Below are 23,047 nucleotides of genomic sequence, written 5' to 3'. Positions count from 1 at the left end.
TTATAACCCCCTTCCCTTCCCCCCTTCCTTCACTTCCTCACACTTTTTTAGACATCTGCCTAACCTCCCCTCCTTCGTCCACCCCCGAAAAGGAGGGGTGGTGGAGAGGGGGGGGAGTATTGTTATGTCTTTGGCTGAGGAGTCCCATTTTTTCAGCAGACCTAAACATAATTACATATATATTACTCTTATATCCTAAAAAAGAAACAAATAAAAGTGGAGAAAGAGAGAGAGATGGAGGAGCGAGAGAGAGAGAGAGGAAGAGGAAGAGGGGGTGAAAGGGAGAGAGAGAGAGAGAGAAACAGGGGGTGGTTCATTGAACTGTTGACCTCACTCCTCAAAAGGGAAGAGATTTGACTTGGAATCGAACCAGCAACCTCCATATTCAAAGTTCATCGAACAAGACACATGACTCCGCGGAAGAGATGGTTGTTTGCGACTTAACTGTCCAAGTGTCCAGAATCCCTTGGGAAAAACTGGATAATAATAATAAAAGAGCAAATAAAAATTTTCTCTTCTCCCCTTTTATCTCCTCCCCATATTCGGAATATATCTTTATCCCCTATCTCAATCCTTTAACAATCCTAACTCTCCTCTCTCTCTCTTTCCCTTATCTCCCTATCCTCCTCTTTTTATCCTTCTCCCTCTCTCTTTCTCTTTCCTTTGTCTCCCCATCTTTGTCTTTTCATCCCTCTCCTTCCCTCCCTCTCTCTCCTTTCACAGGTGCCATTTTATTTTTCAATGGTGCTATTTTAGTTTTCACAGGTGCCATTTTAGTTTTCACAGGTGCCATTTTAGTTTTCAATGGTGCTATTTTAGTTTTCACAGGTGCTATTTTAGTTTTCACAGGTGCCATTTTAGTTTTCACAGGTGCCATTTTAGTTTTCAATGATGCTATTTTAGTTTTCACAGGTGCCATTTTAGTTTTCACAAGTGCCATTTTAGTTTTCACAGGTGCCAATTTAGTTTTCACAGGTGCCATTTTGGTTTTCACAGGTGTCATTTTAGTTTTCACAGGTGCCATTTTAGTTTTCACAGGTGCCATTTTAGTTTTCACAGGTGTCATTTTAGTTTTCAAAAGTTTCCCGAAAGGAAAAAATAGCTGTACTTTCTGCTGATGGTTATTTAGGGTGCACCCATGAGGACAACTGATGATCAGATTTTCCAGAGAAAAGGGCGATGAGGCCTACAATGCAATGACTAATGACGAAAGGGGACTACACATTAGACGGACCAGACTGCACCGGACCACTCTTTAAGCCAAAGTTTGGTTTGCCGAACCATTCTCCGGACCATTTTGATCCGTCTAATGTGTAGTCCCCATTAGCTGCTCAAAAGGTTACTTCTCACATACCAATATATCTACATACCTACAAAAAAATCCGAATAGGTCCTAAACTTTAGGAATTGAACAGGGAAAGCATATGTGGTATCTTCCAGACAATAAATTGAAATAGAATAGAACAGAATAGAATGTAGGTACCTACACCTATTAGTATAGAATTAGAGGGGGAGGGGGGATTTTCCATAGAATTTTTTTGTTATTTTTTCCGCTGATAAGTTCCAGTGATTTATGTTTTCGATATGTTGTGTAGCCAGAAACATAGACGTTGAAGAAAAACATAGAAATACAGTTCATGAGAACAGGTAACCACCAGTAGGTTCACATTTTCAAATAATCAGTCTGAAATTTCTTTCCCCTCCCCCAACAATGTTATCGGAACCACCACGAAACTTAAACAACACGTTCTTTTCTCTTTTTTTCTGAGATGGGGAAAAAGTTTTATCTCTGACCAAGCATAAAAAAATACCGCAGGAAAATTCCCCACGGGAAAATTTGGGAGGGAAAGAAACAAATTGGAAAATTACGTAAATTAAGAAGCAATTATGATTACAGTGTTGCGTAAATCACTCGTGTTCCCTGTTGGAACGGTTTGGCAACAGGCCAAAATGTAGACGTCAATTTGCAAATTAGATTTGGGAACAGGAGACCGAAAGATAAACGGAATGAAGAATGAGGTAAAAGATACGTAGGATAGGTACCTACATTGGGTCAAAACATTGAAAGTAGGATATTCATCATTCGTGTCTTGCACATTGCATAACTCACTCGTATTACAAGGCGTTCATACAAATAATTCTTTAGGAGATCTGATATAGAGAACTGTTGTCAAGGTCTTACCATTCCGAAAGCGCAGAGAAGGAAGACAGGATAGGAGAAAGCCAGCTGTTAAGACAGCGAACCTTAAAATGTTCCGAGAACGAACTTGTTAAGTTGTGAAACAAAGAAAAACTCTAAAAAAAGCACCCGTAAATTGTTCCTTAAAAAGTTTAAAGGCAAATTTTCTTCCTTATCTTTTATGATGATGAGATATAAAAAGATGAAAAATGGGTAAGGTAGGTTTATAATTTAATAATGACTTAATTAGGTTTCTTTTCTTTGATTCCCTGATTGCTGAATTTCTAAAACTTCTCCAATTTTATGCTTCATTTATCTATCGACAGAAAGAGAGGATAAGAACTGCGTTGCGTCTTCATTATCGACTTGAAAATTTGCTGAAAGGTTAACCGATATCTGAAAGGTCATAAAAGGTCACATTAAAAGGTCTGGAGTGAGACAAATACTTTTTCCGGGAAGGAACTGACTAATTTTGAGACGGAATTGCGTGGAGACGGTGAAAAGAGAGATGGAATTTTGAGACGAAATTCCGACAGGGATATAGTGACTATGTTGGTAAAATATATGTATGTGTGTTTGCATTGTTTGGACCTGACTATGTTTGTATGTAGGTATGTCTTTTTGTACGAATTGTGGATAGCTAAAGACAAAACAACGTGCCGAACAAATTTGGTAAGAGATACATAGATTGATTAGGCAGTTCGATTGAGATTGAGAGTTCGCACTGCACACGAAGTGTTCACCTTTAGTTTTTCCTCTAGCTTATCTAGGTATTTCTATTCTCTCTCTCTCTCTCTCTCTCTCTCTCTCTCTCTCTCTCTCTCTCTCTCTCTCTCTCTCTCTCTCTATGTCTCTCTCTATCCCTCCCTCTCTCTCTCTTTCTTTTTATCTATCTCTTTCTCTCTGAGATAAAAGATATGTTGAATTTCTTTCTTATTTTTTCTAAATTTAATATTCTTACATGGCATTTCGTTATTTCTCTACTGTCAGACCGTTATTATAGTACCAGCTATCTACTAAATATTTAACAATTAAAAGAAAATGTATCATAAAAAATAATAATTATTATATGGGTAATGTTTCAGTATCAACGAAAACGAAATAATATTAAAATAATTACAATAATAAGTTGTTGTTATTATTATATTATACCTTTTTTTTTCTTTTGAGCTCAAGGAACTCAAAAGGTCCCAATTCAGTTCCTAAATATTTAACAATTAAAAGAAAATGTATCATAAAAAATAATAATAATTATATGGGTAATGTTTCAGTATCAACGAAAACGAAATAATATTAAAATAATTACAATAATAAGTTGTTGTTGTTATTATATACTTTTTTTTTTTCTTTTGAGCTCAAGGAACTCAAAAGGTCCCAATTCAGTTTTCTTAAACGGAAACAATTTTCAAATTAAAATAAATAATGCAATGTTTATTCTAGGTACTTACATACCTCCATCTCGAGAAAAAAAAAGTGAACGAAAGAAGAAACGTCGCCATTTTATTTCTAAATGCCCTCCAGACGTAAAATCAAAATTGTTTGCGTTCATTTCTTTTTATTTATTTATTTTGTCTTTATTTTATTTCTCGTCATTTATTTCCTTTCACGTCCACACTTCATCTTTATTTTTTCTTCTTTCTTTTTATGTTTCTTCTCCTTCTCCTTCTTTTTCTTCTTCTCCTTTTTTTCTTCTCATCCTTCTTCTTCCACTTCACTTTTTCTCACTTATTCGGGGTCCGCCATACTCGACGTTTTTTAACTTCAGTGGTCTCGCTCTTTCTCTCTCTTTCTCTCCTACATGCATGATGTGTGTAGAATTGTAGATGTACCTAAAAGAAAAGTACGAGTACCTACATACATAGGTACTAAGTACCTACATAGGTACTAAGTACCTATCTACCTTCTACTTTCCTCAATCTGTATTAAGCTGACATTTTAAAAATTGGAAGAAAAAAAAAATGATAATAATAAAATTCAATTTCTTTCAACCTGAAAAAAAAACCTGGTTCAGGAAAATGGGTATTAATTTTAAAAGAGAAAAAAATTCCATCATCAGAGCACGAACTTTTTTTATTGGTAAGTAAAAAGGCAGATGTGATTTTTCATGGTAAGAGCATTTTCAAATTTTTGATTTTTTTCTGTGAACATCGAAGATTTTTTTTTTTTTGATAGGTATAGGTATAAGAATACTATGTAGATTTAACAACTAGGTAGTCAGCTCCCATGGCGTAGTGGTCACTGCACGCGGGAGACCCGGGTTCGATTCCCGGCGGGGTCAAGAAATTTGTATCAAGCAAATGATTGATTCCGTGACTGGATGTTGTGGGGCCCACTCAGCCTCGTGAGGAAAATGAGTAGCTATGACATATAAATGCGCATAGCGGCCGGTGCCAGCATGGTAGGTAAACATTGGATGTTAGGATTATTGAGATATTGGGAAAAATCCTACAATGCTGCAGTGAGCACCACAGTTGTGATATAATAACACAAAGAAACTGCATTTACATTACAATCAGGTACGTAAGAATTATTGCTTATCATATCACACAGTAGGTACCTAAATGTCATTCCCCGATAAATAAAGTACACTTTGATAAATTTTATGACTTCACTTGCACTCGAACCACCAACCTCCAGATCCGAAGTCCACCACGCTATCGACTACACCACTATTCGTTATAGAAAACAAGATAATACAAGATATTGATGAAATTGATAAGAATTGAACACTATTGAAACTCACATAACTTAAGAAGAGAAAAAAAAAAAAAAAAAAAAAACTTTGACAATCCGTCCCAAACTTTTTTTTTATCAATCTTAAGATTCTTAGGTACCTGTAATATTAGAAACTTAGTTATACGTCTTATAGTCTTATTTATGGTCAGGATCTCAATCTCAGTTTAAAACCCCGTTAATCTGATTGGATTACACAATCAGATTGGTTGTTTTCCAACTGTGTAGGTACAGAAATCAGTTTAAATTAATCTCAGTCTAAACTCAGATTAACGTCCCGACCTTTAGGGTAATTAGGTTTAGGTTAATTAGGTTTAGAAAAGTTGTATTTTCCTTTCGAGAAACTTTCAGAAACGGAACCGGTTCTCTTTCGGAAACTGAAATGGCGCCTGTACTAAACCATAGGAAATCCAAGATGGCGGGCCATCGGAATCCGAAAGTTTCCCGAAAGGTAAATACACCTGAAGTATTTGAAATAGTCATTTTGTGTACATTTTGTATTTATTAGTATTATTTTAGTTGTTTGTAAGCCATTAGAACAATAATGAGTCATTTTACATAAAATAAGTTACATAGGTACTAGGTATAATTTGAAGCTACCAATTTATCACAATTATTTCTTGTTACCAAGATCAAGTAGTATGTTACCACATCAATTTTTACCATTTTTACTTTCTATTACCCTTATTGTTAATTCGTGTTACCATGTTTGTTACATACCTAGAGGTTTACTATCTCACGTTTTCTCAGAAAAGGAAAGTTTAATGAGAACCTAATATTTGAGGGGTTCTCAGAAAAGAAAGGCTATAAAGATATAATACCTACCTATAAATATGCCCAGTTTTGTGTATTGTTAGATTAGGAGATATTGCTATTTGCTATTATTTCCGGAAAAAAACGTCCTTCTTTCTGGGAACACTTTATTAGATACAAATAATAAAACTGAGTCTACCATCAATATGCTGAAATAATAGGAAGCCATATCTCTATGCTTTTTAAATTGAATTATTTAATTCACAGGTGCCATTTTAGTTTTCACAGGTGCCATTTTAGTTTTCACAGGTGCCATTTTAGTTTTCACAGGTGCCATTTTAGTTTTCAAGTTTCCCGAAAGGAAAAAATAGCTGTACTTTCTGCTGATGGTTATTTAGGGTGCACCCAAAAGGACAACTGATGATCAGATTTTCCAGAGAAAAGGGCGATGAGGCCTACAATGCAATGACTAATGACGAAAGGGGACTACACATTAGACGGACCAGACTGCACCGGACCACTCTTTAAGCCAAAGTTTGGTTTGCGGAACCATTTTGGTCCGTCTAATGTGTAGTCCCCTTTAGCTGCTCAAAAGGTTACTTCTTACATACCGATATATCTACATACGTACAAAAAAATCCGAATAGGTCCTAAATTTTAGGAATTGAACAGGGAAGGTATGTAGGTATATGTGGTATATCTTCCAGACAATAAATTGAAATAGAATAGAACAGAATAGAATAGAACAGAATAGAATGTAGGTACCTACACCTATTAGAATAGAATTAGAGGGGGAGGGGGGATTTTTCCATAGAATTTTTTGTTATTTTTTTCCGCTGATAAGTTCCAGTGATTTATGTTTTCGATATGTTGTGTAACCAGAAACATAGACGTCGAGGAAAAACATAGAAGTATAGTTCATGAGAACAGGTAACCACCAGTATAGGTAACGTAACTGTACAGCAGAGATTAGCAGGTAAGTGAAATACCTATCCCAAGTAAAAAAAAAATAAATAAAAATTGTTTTTCATAAAGTAGGTACCTACCTAAATAGAAAACTACAAAAACAGAAAAATAATAACAGAATAAAAATACAGATCACATAGGTGACCCGATTGCGTTACATCATTGTGACTGTGCTGACTCAGGTCTCATCATGCTGATCAATGAAAGCGATCTGTACACGTGGGATTGGATCAGCGCGAGTTTGTACGATCGATCCCGAATCCCAAGCCCGAACGAAGTCTACACCGTGCTGGGAGAAGATGACAACACCACTGAGGTTGTGGTCAGAGTCATCGTGGAAAATGTAAGTCCTATTGATATGGGATATTGTAAGTATTGGCGAGGGAAAATAGTCCCAACAAGGGAAAATGTAAGTCTTAACGGAAGAAAGTTAAGTCTTAGGTATATCATGCATTTTATGCGAATGGGACTAAAAAGTTCCTATACTACAGTACTACCTACTATTGTTTATAGGGTGAAATTCTCAAATAGTGTTGGGGATAAAATTCAATACCTGTGTACCAGGATGGCATGGATCTTGACCACTACAACACGATGCTGAGAATAATAAGGAAATAGGCCTAAATATTGTCTTTGCTTTCTTCTTGTTGGTCCATTTTTCATCTCTTTTTTTTCTACCAATTCGAACTTGCCTCCTGATGACCATTCTCACTTACTGTATGCTTTACTGGAGGTAAGAACATCCGTCATGCCAACCATTCACGCTCAGACCATCTGAAAGACCTAGATCTGATAGACCTGGGTCTCGAGCTTTTTCTGTCACACACGTTCCAACTATCTGACAGACCCTGGTCTATCATGACTGCTACAAGCTATGTATAGTTAGTAGTTAGGTAATGCATTTACCAATAGCCAGTAAGTCGCCGAATGTAGGGTTAAACCCGTGCACTAATGTCCTCAGCCGTTACCTATGCAGTTGAATAGTTGAATCTCTCTCGAATAAACATATTTCCAATGCCCTTCGTAACACTGGTCACCATTAGTGCAATTTCAAACTTAAATTCAAAGGTATGTTCAACAGTGCAACGTGAAACCCACAAGTGAATTCTCGGAACAAACAATCAATTATGACATTTGACGTTAACCAACACTCCTAAAATCACCACATCATAACACTGCACGCAAAACGTTCACCTATTCAGGGGACCATTTCCACTGAATAATTCTAGGTCCAAAACTTTCTCACGTAACCGTGAATTCCTCATCAAGTCATCATCATTATCATCCTCATCATTCTCAGTCCTCACCCATAATAACTAGAGTTACATTTCCCTCAAACTTCACAACGTGTAATTTTCCACAAAGTTTTCGGTGATGATGGATGATAGTGAAAATAATTTGGGGTTTTCCCCCTTCTAGCCATCTACAACCTATCGGAGTTAGGGATACGTACTGCGTAGGAATTCAGAGAAATGTCGAAATACGAAATGTTGCATGTATTGTGTTCTTTCCCCCCCCGAAAGGGGGGGGCTAGGGGAGGTGGAGGGGGGGGGAAGTATTGTTATGTCTTTGACTGAGGAGTCCCATTTTTTCAGCAGTGCTTTCTTCCTAATAATTATGATTATGACATCGGTAGGTTATGATTATGACGTACCTATACATATATTACTCTTATATCCTAAAAAAGAAACAAATAAAAGTGGAGAAAGAGAGAGAAATGGAGGAGTGAGAGACAGAGAGAGAGAGAGAGAGAGAGAGAAAGGAAGAGGGGTGAAAGGGAGAGAGAGAGAGAGAAACAGGGGGTGGTTCATTGAACTGTTGACCTCACTCCTCAAAAGGGAAGAGATTTGACTTGGACTCGAACCAGCAACCTCCAGATTCAAAGTTCATCGAACAAGACACACGACTCCACGGAAGATGGTTGTTTGCGACTTAACTGTCCAAGTGTCCAGAATCCCTTGGGAAAAACTGGATAATAATAATAATAATACTAAAAGAGCAAATGAAAATTTTCTCTTCAATTTCTGCTTCTAGGTACTTTCGCTATCTCTCTCTCTCTCTCTCTCTCTCTCTCTCTCTCTCTCTCATAGAAAAACGAAGCTCCCTGCTTACACCTTAGGTATCTCTCTCTATCTTTCTCCCTCTCCCTTGCATATTAAATTAATTTGTAATAATATAATAAAAGCGAGAAAAAAACGTGGATAGGTAGTAATAAAAAAAAAAATGATATTCCTGAGAAATATAATTAATTCTTACATTTTTTATTATTAATTTCATAAAATGATTTATGCATTCTATTCTCTATCCTCGTTTAGCCAAGAGACTTGAGATTCATTAACATTGCTCTCTCTCTCTCTCCCTCTCTCTCTCTCTCTCTCTCTCTCTCTCTCCCTCCCTCCCTCTCTCTCTCTCTCTCTATTTCTTTTTATCTATCTCTTTCTCTCTGAGATAAAAGATATATTGAATTTCTTTCCTTTTTTTCTAAATTTAATATTCTTACATAGCATTTCGTTATTTCTTTACTGTCAGACCGTTATTATAGTACCAGCTATAGAGCATTTTCAAATTTTTGATTTTTTTTTTCCTGTGAACATCGAAGATTTTAACAGATTTTTTTTTTTTTTTTAGAATAATAGGTAGGTAGGTAGGTAACCTTATAAGAATATCTAATAGATTTAAGAACTAGGTACCTAAGCATGAATGCTTCTCATATCACACAATCAATGTCGCTCCCCGATCCCCGATAAATAGGTAAGGTGCCTACACTTTGATAAATTTTAATATGACTTGACTTGGACTCGAACCACCAACCTCTAGATCCAAAGTCCATAACGCTATCGACTGCACCACTGTCCGTCACATAGAAAGCGAAATAATGAACCACTACGTGGGAGTAAGTATATTAGGTAAGTAGGGGTAAGGTAAGTGGGTAATTATGAAGTATATTTTTTCTCAAGAAAATTATAATATTACTGTAGGTATAAGTAACTGAGTATTCTTTTTTCGCAGATAGGCATTACCAACACTTTTTTTTATGTAAAATAAAGGGAAGAACACTGTAAATACTGGAAGGAGGTACCACCTACGAGGAAAATTTTTTGTACCTATCTACCTACCTACCTACCTACCTATACCTACCTACCTACGCTTTTCTCTTTTGTATAAACAAAAGTTTGTCTGAAGATGGGTTGTAGGCCTGTTTATTTTTGTAAACGTACCTTGTAGATTAGGAATTAAGACAGGAATTAGACAGAGAGAGAGAGAGAATAGAGAAGAGGGAGGGAGAGAGAGATTAAAGAAGAGGGAGAGAGAGAGAACAAAAAAAAATTGAAGCAATGGAGCGGTTGCATTTAGGTAAAATTTATGAAAAAAGTTGTGAAAAATCCAAATCTGAGGTCAAAACTTTGAAAAAATAACTGTAAAAGGTCATCGCGTACGGGAGCGAATGCCGTGCCGTCAAAGTTCAAGATTTACCGAAATTTTTAAATGGATTTATCTCGGGATCTAGAAGTCGTAGAAGAAAAAGTTCCGGAATCCCTCATTTTCCCAGCTTTTTGACTTTAAAACATCACGCAAGTAAGCGCAACTGTTCTATTGAGACAAAATACAAGAAAAATAATGCGTAAGGGTGTTTTTTAACATTTCTCCCTCTTTTCACCACTCCCCCTCAAAATCAGGAGTGAGTATGTGCAGGCTAACTTCGAGGTGGGGAAGCACATGTTAATGAACGGTACGGCAGATGTTCGTCTGGTTCCCGTGATAGTTACTACGGCGGATAACGCTGACTTTGATTTCTCTCTGCCCTTATCTCAGAACTGGTAAGTCTGATATAGGTAGGTACCTACCTACTTCTACTTACCTGCCTAATTTCCATTTTGGCTTCAACTCAGAACTGGTAAGTCAGATATACATTTGAACCTGCCTAGAACTCAGACCTGTTAAACCTAATATTACCCTAATACTAATACGAGTATACTGCTTTGACTTAATCCAGGACTTCCACTGAAGTGGATACACTAAAGTGGATACACTTCACTTGAAGTCCTGGGTTTAGACTATAATGACGATTTTTCCATTGGTTTTTCTGTGTGTTTGTTGGTTTGTCCTCCATAACTGTCAAATGGTGTGCCCCATTTTGATGAAAGGTGGACATGGTTATCATTATCACGTGAAGGATAGTGACTCACGACCCGAATATTGTAGATACTTTCGCTTTGGGTCCTCGTACGAACCCCTTTCTTAGTGATTTACACTGACTTAGGATCTGACTCCTTGACTGAGTAGTTTAGGTCTCTTAGAGCGTCTGAGAGTGAGTTGCGGGTATAAAATGGGCCTTAAGCTGTATCCACACATAGTAGATGGCCGTCGATCGACATCAATCGGCCGTCGATCGACAACGGACGGCCGTCGACTATCTATGATCACAGCTTTATTAATACCTACCTACTAACCTAAGTAGCCATGTAGTATGTACCTACCTTTAAAAAATTACTTACCATACCCATACCTTCTTACATCTCAACAAGAATTCCTTGATGTATAATTAAATTCACGTCCTGTTGATGGTACAATAATCCTCCGATATCACTGACCTTTCAGATACAAATATCGTCTGGAAAACTTGGAAGATGAAAGCAATCACGAGTCTGTTTCACCAGAGGACATTAACACTGAGAACGAATTCGAGCAGCTAAAGAAACAGCAAAACACCAACATGTCCATGGGCAACTGTTTTCTCAACGTACTCGGCTCTTTCACCAGCCAGGGTGAGTGTTTGAAGGTGTGTCCATACATTGTCGACCGGCCGTCCATCGATGTCGACTGAACCGTCCACACTGCCTCCTCGTCGATTAATGTTGATCGATGGCTGGTCGACTATGTTTGGGCACACTTTTATTGGCCTTTTGAGAAGCCAAATGTGCTGTATTACAGACCGTTGTAGATTAGAACGTCCCTGTATGGACAGCTGTTTCGTGCTTTTGACTCTTATCAACAAGGAAGAGACCATTTTTTTTTAAGAGGTTGGATAGAGGGAACTGTAACTGACTAACTGCCAAGGTTTTATCGAAGAGAGAAGAAAGACAGGATAGGAGAAAACCAGCCGTTCCGAGAACGAACCCTATCCGCAGAGACCATAATTACCATTTCAATAATTCTCTTTCCCTCCTCGTCGATTAATGTTGATCGATGGCTGGTCGACTATGTTTGGGCACACTTTTATTGGCCTTTTGAGAAGCCAAATGTGCTGTACTACAGACCGTTGTAGATTAGAACGTCCCTGTATGGACAGCTGTTTCGTGCTTTTGACTATTATCAACAAGGGGACCATAATTACCATTTCAATCATTCTCTTTTATCAGCATTTTCAACAATATCATTTAATATTATTGTATTCAAAGATGATATGCACCTAGTATCCGTTGACCTTGTCCTTGTAGGTTGTGAGGCACCCTCCTCTGCTTACTCAATCCGCTTGGTCATCCTAGTCATCCTCTTCTACGGACTCCTCATGAACAATGCTTACTCCGCGGTTTTGGTGTCCCGTCTGGCTACCGGACAGAAGGAGATACTGTTTCCGACCCTGGCGTCCGTGCATCAAGCCAAGACACATACCCTGTGTGTGAGGACGGGCAGCTTTGCGTACGTCAAACTAAAGGTAGGCGCGGACTAAGATAAAGTGGGTGGGGACGTGCTGAAAATAGGTGGGAACATACTGAAAGTACAGTCCACTTCAACTGGGAAGTCCGATGACCTTTGGGTGCGCACTCGTCAAAAAATAGCTCGTTGATTAAGATTAACAAGTAAGCATGTGAATAGTTGATCCCATGGGATTTTTCACGCCGAATCGAATGGTGATTAGAACTGTCCGACTTACAGTTGAGAAGTTGCGGTTCCCCTCCATGCGCTTCCATCGGACTTCCCAGTTGACGTGGACTGTAGGTGGGGTCATATTGAAATTGGGTGGGGACGTGTTGAAAGTAGGAGGAGCTGAAAGAAAGGCCGGGACATACTGAGGTTGGTGGGGTTATTTGATCCAATTTCTGTAGGAGGTTAGGTCCAGTATTTTTGAAAACTTCAGAAATGAGCAAACTCCTTACTACCTCCGAGTCTCTGAGCTACGTAGGTTATTGGGTGACGCTTTTGAATAATATTCGCGTTTTCGCCTCAAGAGACTAACTTTTAGGATAATGCTGTTCAGTGGTAACGGGTTTGTATTTTTGTAGGCCAATGACTATTAGCATCATAGAAACGGATTGAACATCATGTTTTGATTGGCATTTATCTTTCATTCGCTGTACCAATCTCTCACAAGCACCCCCCATAACTCTCAAAAGGATTGGTAATGGTACACTGAAAAGCTTGTTTATATTCGGCTATATTTCATAATTTGGCCATTGCCATATAAAATTATTTACGTTAATTTTTTATTGGCCTCTAAAACATAGACAAAAATATCAACTGTCAAAAATTGTTGCTTAGCGTGTAAATAAAAAATAAAATCCGCCCCGGGCGGGAATCGAACCCGTGGCCTAGCGCTTACAAGGCAGACGCACTACCAACTAAGCTAACTAGGCTGGCTGGCCATAGCCTTATTATAGTTATTTACGTTAATTTTTTATTGGCCTCTAAAACATAGACAAAAATTTCAATTGCCAAAAAAGTGTAAAATTGTTGCTTAGCGTGTAAATAAATAAAAGTGTTAAATAAACAAAGGTCCAATCTCTTCTATTCATCGCAAATTCACCGTTAGGAAAAAGAAAGAAATATTCCGTTATCCTCAACTCCACTTACGAAAAACCCAAAATTTTCCAAATTTTCTCGAATCCACCGTCGAAAAAGTTCGCCCAATGTGTGACAAGGCGGACTGTAAGTGTAAATTTACCGTCAGCAAATAAATTATTGAGGTGTGTCCGTCAACCGGCCGTCGATCGATGTCGACTGAACCGTCCACACTGCCTCGATAACATAGATTCACCTCGTCGATCGACGGCTGCGGCCACGGCCGGTCGACTATGTTTGGACACCTTTACCCATACTGTTCCATACCTACCTATTGGATTTTTTGAAATGATGACAGTGAAATATGTAGCTATAAATGCATTTGCATATTCCTAACAAGGGAAAACAGTCCTAACAAGGGAAAATGTAAGTCCTAACAAGGGAAAATGTAAGTCCTAACAAGGGAAAATGTAAGTCCCAACAAGGGAAAATGTAAGTCCTAACAAGGGAAAATGTAAGTCCTAACAAGGGAAAACAGTCCTAACAAGGGAAAACAGTCCTGACAAGGGAAAACAGTCCCAACAAGGGAAAGTGTAAGTCCTAACAAGGGAAAATGCAATTATTTATCTGTTCAAAAAGTCCCTTTATCACAACAGAACTGACTAAAGACTCTAAAGAATACCTACCTCGGCTAGAATGAAACCCATACCCTCCTGATTACCAGGGGATCATCTTGACCATTTTCTTGATGTAATGGACCACTCAACCACCCAGATGAGAAAAATTAGGCACCTAGTCCTAAATAATATTGTCTTTGCCTGCTTCTTGTTCATACATTGAGTTCTTCTTCTTCTTCTTCTTCTTCTTCTTCTTCTTCTTCTTCTTCTTCTTCTTCTTCTTCTTCTTCTTCTTCTTCTTCGTCTTCTTCTTCTTTTTTTAGATCGAACCCTTCTGTAACATCAAGGAGACTAAGAATGGCACCCACATTAGTGGCTACATGGCCGACACCCAGGTCTTACAGGAGGAGAGTCTGCACTTCAGGTAAGGTCTGAGTTATCTACCACCTAACCATACTGATCAACCCTTAAGTTGTTTCCATAGTCAATCGGCCGTCCGTCGTTCGATCGAGGAAAATCTGTGTTGTCCAGACAGTGTAGAGAATAATGTTGTCCAGACCTAGATGTTAGTAGAGATCGATCGACGTCGATTGATGGCTGGTCGACTATGTTAGGATACTCTTTTAGAATTATGTATGTATATTATGGTCAAATACCCAAATATAGTCTATTACTCTCTCATACAACGCTTTGACCATTAATGCAGATATACAGAAAGGGTTTTAAAAATGAGGAAAAGAAAACGATTCTACCAATTCTAGATCGAACCCTTCTGTAACATCAAGGAGACTAAGAATGGCACCCACATTAGTGGCTACATGGCCGACATTTGGGCCATCATGGAGGAGAGTCTGCACTTCAGGTAAGGTCTGAGTTATCTACCACCCAACCATACTGACCAACCCTTAAGGTGTTTCCATAGTCAATTGGCCGTCCCTCGTTCGATCGAGGAAAATCTATGTTGTCCAGACAGTGTGCTGGACATGTTAGTAGAGATCGATCGACGTCGATTGATGGCTGGTCGACCATGTTAGGACACTCTTTTAGAATTATGTATATTATGGTCAAATACCCAAATATAGTCTATTACTCCCCCATACAACGCTTTGACCATAAATGCAGATATACAGAAAGCGTTTTAAAAATGAGGAAAAGAAAACGATTTTTTGAGAGAGAGAGAGAGAGAGAGTGGGCGAAAAAGAAAGAGAGAGCGAGTGAGAGATAAATGTGAGTGGTATTATGAGTGTGACGTAAGGGTAAGCAATAAATAACGCACACACCCATACACTCTCTTTTTCACATTCTTTTTTAATGGCTTCAAATCTGTGGACCTCCTACCGACCATTCAGTAAATTTCTTCTTCCTAAATGACGTAGGGAGAAAGAGAGAAAGGGAGGAAGAGAGAAGAGAAGCCTTTTCATATCTTCTGTCTTCTTCCCTCTTCTGTCTTTTTCCCTTTCCCTGAGATAAAAAAATAATACAAGCAATAAATAACGCACACACCCATACACTCTCTTTTTCACATTCTTTTTTAATGGCTTCAAATCTGTGGACCTCCTACCGACCATTTAGTAAATTTCTTCTTCCTAAATGACGTAGGGAGAAAGAGAGAAAGGGAGGAAGAGAGAAGAGAAGCCTTTCCATATCTTCTGTCTTTTTCCCTTTCCCTGAGATAAAAATAATAATACCTAATAATACGTATTATTGAAATGAGGTTTTTATATTATTCCACGATTAAAAAACAAAAAAAAATCTTATTAATAAGAGAGGTTTTCTGTTTGTTTGTCCATAAGAGGTTGCCATTTAAACGGTACCTAAGTCGTAAAAACTTGAAATTTTGTACACAGGTTCATATTTTTATGGCGGTGGTTATAGGCTAGGTTAAAATTTCCTAAAGTCAGCCGTTCGCAAGTTATTCAAGAAATTCGAAATTTTTGGGCGTAAACTGAGCGATGCGAAGCTCGCGGGTATCCCGCTAGTATAGGATAAGGAAAGTAAAAACTAAAAATGAACCCATTGACACCCAAAACAAGGTAGGTAGGTACCTAAATAATCTAGGTAAATATAGGCATTTACTTTTTGAAACTTTCCGAGTTAAAGCAATTTATCTGTTTCGAATGATTTACCTACTTCGATAAATTATCGTTATTTACCTACTCCCATTTTTACCTCCTTCCTCCTCCTCTTCCTCCGCCTCCTCATACTCCTCCTCCTCCAGGTAGGTACCTAAATAATCTAGGTAAATATAGGCATTTACTTTTTGAAACTTACCGAGTTAAAGCAATTTATCTGTTTCGAATGATTTATACCTACTTCGATAAATTATCGTCATTTACCTACCTACTCCCATTTATACCTCCCTCCTCCTCCTCCTCCTCCTCTTCCTCTTCCTCCTCTTCCTCCTCATACTCCTCTTCTTCTTCCTTTTTTCCCTTCTCTGCCTTTTCTTACTCTCGAAACCTCTCGTTTTCTAAATCCCTCCCTCAATCCCGCCATCAGAAACTCCCTTCCTCCCTTTTTCCCTCTCTCTTCATGAAGATATCTTTCCCCTTATCTCCCCATCTTCCTCTATCCCTCCCTCTCTACCTCTCAAAATATCTCCTCCCTCGAAGTCCTTCGATACTTCTCTCCCTCCCTCCCTTTCTGTCTTGTTTTCTCCCTCTCTATATAGCAGACACCCAAAATAGAGCGTGTGTCAAAACAAGATAAAAGAATTAAAACCGCCAACACTGTTTATCTGTATGTAAAAAAAAGAGGTAGGTATATTAGGTATGTACACGAAAATTATAAGTAAGTAGGTATCTACCTACAATAAGTGTGCAAGAAAATAAAGAGTAGGTACCTAGGTATTTCAGAATATTCAAAAGAGTGTAAGATTTTGCAAGACACATACCCTGTGTGTGAGGACGGGCAGCTTTGCGTACGTCAAACTAAAGGTAGGCGCGGACTAAGATAAAGTGGGTGGGGACATGCTGAAAATAGGTGGGAACATACTGAAAGTAGGTGGGGTCCTATTGAAATTGGGTGGGGACGTGTTGAAAGTAGGAGGAGCAGAAAGAAAGGCCGGGACATAGATATATGTATACGAGTAACTGTTGTACGGACGAAGTTCTGCCAATAAAACCAAAAGTTAACACCATTTTCTTTCTCTTTTGATCTCTCGCTCTCATATTATTATGTCTGGTTGGTGGGGTTATTTGATCCAATTTCTGTAGGAGGTTAGGTCCAGTATTTTTGAGAGCTTCAGAAATGAGCAAACTCCTTACTACCTCCGCGTCTCTGAGCTACGTAGGTTATTGGGTGACGCTTTTGAATAATATTCGCGTTTTCGACTCAGCCTGAAGAGACTGACTTTTAGGATAATGCTGTTCAGTGGTAACGGGTTTGGATTTTTTGTAGGCCAGTGACCATTAGCATCGTAGAAACGGATTGAACATCATGTTTTGATTGGCATTTATCTTTTATTCGCTGTACGAATTCTCTCACAAGCACATTAAACATAGAGCTGAATCCTCCTCGTCTAAAACCTGCTAAATAGCTGAAGTTTGTGTCGACAGAGGAGGGAACAACTCAGGTCAATGGTATAATTATATTAATGTCTTTTACCCAGGAAAGAGAAATGGATACTCAGCTAAAACCCGAATGGAGGGGGAAAGTAGTCAGGTCAATGGTATAATTATATTAATGTCTTTTACCCAGGAAAGAGAAATGGATACTCAGCTAAAACCCGAATGGAGAGACATAGTCAACAAACCGCCAGCCTGCCTCAACGAAAGCACTCAACAGAACATCGCCAACGCCATTTGCAAAGATGGCGTCGTTGTCCTTGAAACGCCCATCATCATGGCGGCCATCTTGAAAGATCCGAATCGGAGCAACCATTGTCCTGTGATGAGAATGGCGGGAAAGAATGCCAAAGCTGTGGCATCTCTGTTCATGTCCAAGTGGTATCCTTTGAAGAATGACTTCAATCAGATGTGAGTTTGTAAATTTACCGTCAGCAAATAAATTATTGAGGTGTTGTCCACACATAGTCGACCGTCCACACTGCCTTGATAACATAGATTCACCTCGTCGATCGACGGTTGCGGCCACGGCCGGTCGACTATGTTTGGACACCTTTACCCATACTGTTCCATACCTACCTATTGGATTTCTTGAAAGGATGACAGTGAAATACGTAGGTACACATTTGCATAATTAGGTACCTAAATAATCTAGGTAAATATAGGCATTTACTTTTTGAAACTTACCGAGTTAAAGCAATTTATCTGTTTCGAATGATTTACCTACTTCGATAAATTATCGTCATTTACCTACTCCCATTTATACCTCCCTTCTCCTCCTCCTCCTCCTCCTCCTCCTCCTCTTCTTCTTCCTCCTCCTCTTCCTCCTCATACTCCTCTTCTTCTTCCTTTTTTCCCTTTTCTGCCTTTTCTTACTCTCGAAACCTCTCGTTTTCTAAATCCCTCCCTCAATCCCGCCATCAGAAACTCTCTTCCTCCCTTTTTCCCTCTCTCTTCATGAAGATATCTTTCCCCTTATCTCCCCATCTTCCTCTATCCCTCCCTCTCTCCCTCTCAAAATATCTCCTCCCCGTAAGTTCTTCGATACTTCTCTCCCTCCCTCCCTCCCTCCTTTTCTGTCTTGTTTTCTCCCTCTCTAGCAGACACCCAAAATAGAACGTGTGTCAAAACAAGATAAAAGAATTAAAACGAAGATATCTTTCCCCTTATCTCCCCATCTTCCTCTATCCCTCCCTCTCTCCCTCTCAAAATATCTCCTCCCCGTAAGTTCTTCGATATTTCTCTCCCTCCCTCCCTTTCTGTCTTGTTTTCTCCCTCTCTAGCAGACACCCAAAATAGAGCGTGTGTCAAAACAAGATAAAAGAATTAAAACCGCCACCGCTGTTTATCTGTACCTAAAAAAAAGGAGGTAGGTATATTAGGTATGTACACGAAAATTATAAGTAAGTAGGTATCTACCTACATTAAGTGTGCAAGAAAATAAAGAGTAGGTACCTATTTCAGAATATTCCAAAGAGTGTAAGATTTTATGTATTACGTGGGAGTAAGTATATTAGGTAAGTAGGGGTAAGGTAAGTGGGTAATTATGAAGTATATTTTTTCTCAAGAAAATTATAATATTACTTAAGTATGTAGGTATAAGTAACTGAGTATTCTTTTTTCCCAGATAGGCATTACCAACACTTTTTTTTATGTAAAATAAAGGGAAGAACACTGTAAATACTGGAGGAAGGTACCTACCACCTACGAGGAATATTTTTTGTACCTACCTACCTACCTACGCCTACGCTTTTCTCTTTTGTATAAACAAAAGTTTGTCTGAAGATGGGTTGTAGGCCTGTTTATTTTTGTAAACGTACCTTGTAGATAAGGAAGTTAAGACAGGAATTAGACAGAGGGAGAGAGAATAGAGAAGAGGGAGAGAGAGAATAAAGAAGAGGGAGAGAGAGAGAACAAAAAAAAATTGAAGCAATGGAGCAGTTGCATTTGGGTAAATTTTATGATTAAAAGGTCGATTTCTATGAAAAAAGTTGTGAAAAATCCAAATCTGAGGTCAAAACTTTGAAAAAATAACTGTAAAAGGTCGAAAATTCAATTTATATTCTCCGTCAGAGTCCTGAACTCTGACGTCAAAATTCAGGAGATGCGCAGAAACGTATGCGCACAAATATGAACTGCGCAGAAATGCATGCGCACAAACAGATTAATGTGTTGCCTGAGAGGGAGCTTTGCTCGTAACATTTGATGTGACGTCATCGCGTACGGGAGCGTATGCCGTGACGTCAAAGTTCAAGATTTACCGAAATTTTTAAATGGATTTATCTCGGGATCTAGAAGTCGTGGAAGAAAAAGAAAAGTTCCGGAATCCCTCATTTTCCCAGCTTTTTGACTTTAAAACTTCACCCAAGTAAGCGCAACTGTTCTATTGAGACAAAATACAAGAAAAATAATGCGTAAGGGTGGTTTTTTAACATTTCTCCCTCTTTTCACCACTCCCCCTCAAAATCAGGAGTGAGTATGTGCAGGCTAACTTCGAGGTGGGGAAGCACATGTTAATGAACGGTACGGCAGATGTTCGTCTGGTTCCCGTGATAGTTACTACGGCGGATAACGCTGACTTTGATTTCTCTCTGCCCTTATCTCAGAACTGGTAAGTCTGATATAGGTAGGTACCTACCTACTTCTACTTACCTGCCTAATTTCCATTTTGGCTTCAACTCAGAACTGGTAAGTCAGATATACATTTGAACCTGCCTAGAACTCAGACCTGTTAAACCTAATATTACCCTAATACTAATACGAGTATACTGCTTTGACTTAATCCAGGACTTCCACTGAAGTGGATACACTAAAGTGTGGATACACTGAAGTGGATGCACTGAAGTGGATACACTTCACTTGAAGTCCTGGGTTTAGACTATAATGACGATTTTTCCATTGGTTTTTCTGTGTGTTTGTTGGTTTGTCCTCCATAACTGTCAAATGGTGTGCCCCATTTTGATGAAAGGTGGACATGGTTATCATTATCACGTGAAGGATAGTGACTCACGACCCGAATATTGTAGATACTTTCGCTTTGGGTCCTCGTACGAACCCCTTTCTTAGTGATTTACACTGACTTAGGATCTGACTCATTGACTGAGTAGTTCACTGAACAGAGTAGTTCTTTTAACTCACTCACTCTTTACTCCCAGGTATGAGTTATTCATTCGCAGTGATGATGATGGGGCCACGTCTCTCTCTTATATTGTCACGTGGAGTGATAAGCTTTGGTTTGCGTTTGCTGGGACTTGCCTCCTGATGACCATTCTCACTTACTGTATGCTTTACTGGAGGTAAGAACATCCGTCATGCCAGCCATTCACGCTCAGACCTCCTGAAAGACCTAGATTTGACAGACCTGGGTCTCAAGCTTTTTCTGTCACACACGTTCCGACTATATCTGACAGACCCTGGTCTATCATGACTGCTACAAGCTATGTATAGGTTAGTAGGTAGGTAATGCATTTACCAATAGGTAGTAAGCCAGTGGCAAAGCACGTTCAATGCACCAGTTCCTAAAGTATCACTGAAGTTGAGCAACGTTGCTCGTGGTTAGTATCTGGATAGGTGACCATCTGGGCAATCAAGTGCTGGTTGTTTTTCTCGGTCCAACTCAAGCTGGGTGAGGTTAGTCGGCTAGAATGTCGCCGAATGAAGGGTTAAACCCGTATACTAAAGTCCTCAGCCGTTACCTACCGTTAATCTCTGTCTAATAAACTCTAATAATCTCTCTGTCTCTCTCTCTCTGTCTCTCTCTCTGTCTCTCAAAAAAAAAAAAGGAGGTAGGTATATTAGGTATTTACACGAAAATTATAAGTAAGTAGGTATCTACCTACATTAAGTGTGCAAGAAAATAAAGAGTAGGTACCTATTTCAGAATATTCAAAAGAGTGTAAGATTTTATGTAGGTATTACGTGCTCTCTCTCTCTCTCTCTCTCTCTCTCTCTCTCTCTCTCTCTCTCTCTCTCTCTCTCTCTCTCTCTCTCTCTTTAATCACCATAATTATGTATTGTTTTTCTGTATCTTTTTTTTAATATATTTGTGCACATACAATATTGTATACTGAAACACAATAAATAAATATTCAATAAACATATTTCCAATGCCCTTCGTAACACTTGTCACCATTAGTGCAATTTCAAACTTAAATTCAAAGGTATGTTCAACAGTGCAACGTGCAACTCACAAGTGAATTCTCGGAACAAACAATCAATTATGACATTTGACGTTAACCAACCCTCCACAAAATCACCACATCATAACACTGCACGCAAAACGTTCACCTATTTAGAGGAAAGCTGACCATTTCCACTGAATAATTCTAAGTCCAAAACTTTCTCACGTAACCGTGAATTCCTCATCAAGTCATCATCATTATCCTCATCATTCTCAGTCCTCACTCATAATAACAAACTAGAGTTACATTTCCCCTCAAACCTCACAACGTGTAATTTTCCACAAAGTTTTCGGTGATGATGGATGATAGTGAAAATAATTTGGGGTTTGTCCCCCTTCTAGCCATCTACAACCTATCGGAGTTAGGGGTACGTACTGCGTAGGAATTCAGAGAAATGTCGAAATACGAAATGTTGCATGTTGTGTTTTTCCCAAGTTTAAAATTTCGAATGAATTTTTCAGTAGTCCGGAACTGGTGGTGTGTTACTGAACAGCGGCTATCGAGGGAATGGTGGTAAAATAAGCCCGTATTGTACCGTCATTGTCGTCATCAAGTCATCATCATTATCCTCATCATTCTCAGTCCTCACCCATAATAACAAACCAGAGTTACATTTCCCCTCATACCTCACAACGTGTAATTTTCAACAAAGTTTTCGGTGATGATGGATGATAGTGAAAATAATTTGTGGTTTGTCCCCCTTCTAGCTATATACAACCTATCGGAGTTAGGTATACGTACTGCGTAGGAATTCAGAGAAATGTCGAAATACGAAATGTTGCATGTTGTGTTCTTCCCAAGTTTAAAATTTCGAATGAATTTTTCAGTAGTCCGGAACTGGTGGTGTGTTACTGAACAGCGGCTATTGAGGGCATGGTGGTAAAATAAGCCCGTATTGTCCCGTCATTGTCATAATTGGTCAAATTATACAGGGTGGAAGTCGCTATGTAGGCACCCTGTCATAAGTGGCATGTCTCCGGAAAAAATAATGCCAGTCACTCACGCTCAGACTGTCTGACAGAGACTCAGGTCTTAACAGACCGCGATCTGTCAGACCCAGGTCTCTTAGAGCGTCTGAGAGTGAGTTGCGGGTATAAAATGGGCCTTAAGCTGTATCCACACATAGTAGATGGCCGTCGATCGACAACGAACGGCCGTCGACTATCTATGATCACAGCTTTATTAATACCTACCTACTAACCTAAGTAGCCATGTAGTATGTACCTTTAAAAAATTACTTACCATACCCATACCTTCTTACATCTCAACAAGAATTCCTTGATGTATAATTAATTCACGTCCTGTTGATGGTACAATAATCCTCCGATATCG

The 23,047-nt window shown here is 38.8% G+C and overlaps 2 protein-coding genes across 2 annotated transcripts in view; both read left to right on the top strand.

Moving 5' to 3' along the window:
* The window catches only part of LOC103510207 (serine-rich adhesin for platelets-like), a 65,573-nt gene extending 53,271 nt beyond the window's left edge, over window positions 1-12,302 (top strand). Inside the window, exons 11-14 of the mRNA XM_026824323.1 lie at window positions 6,596-6,641; window positions 6,814-7,003; window positions 11,231-11,397; window positions 12,070-12,302. Of these exons, the coding sequence (XP_026680124.1) occupies window positions 6,596-6,641; window positions 6,814-7,003; window positions 11,231-11,397; window positions 12,070-12,302 (636 nt within the window). The remainder of the gene's footprint in view (window positions 1-6,595; window positions 6,642-6,813; window positions 7,004-11,230; window positions 11,398-12,069) is intronic.
* Window positions 12,303-13,294: 992 nt separating this feature from the next.
* Window positions 13,295-23,047, top strand: part of LOC103510203 (proteasome subunit beta type-4) — a 19,337-nt gene continuing 9,584 nt past the window's right edge. Inside the window, exon 1 of the mRNA XM_026824324.1 lies at window positions 13,295-13,491. Within this exon, the coding sequence (XP_026680125.1) occupies window positions 13,480-13,491 (12 nt within the window). The 5' untranslated portion in view covers window positions 13,295-13,479. The remainder of the gene's footprint in view (window positions 13,492-23,047) is intronic.

Source organism: Diaphorina citri, unplaced genomic scaffold (genome assembly GCF_000475195.1).
Source record: "Diaphorina citri unplaced genomic scaffold, Diaci psyllid genome assembly version 1.1 scaffold573, whole genome shotgun sequence".
Classification (NCBI taxonomy): domain Eukaryota; kingdom Metazoa; phylum Arthropoda; class Insecta; order Hemiptera; family Psyllidae; genus Diaphorina; species Diaphorina citri.
This window is presented reverse-complemented; position numbering and strand designations above follow the sequence as displayed.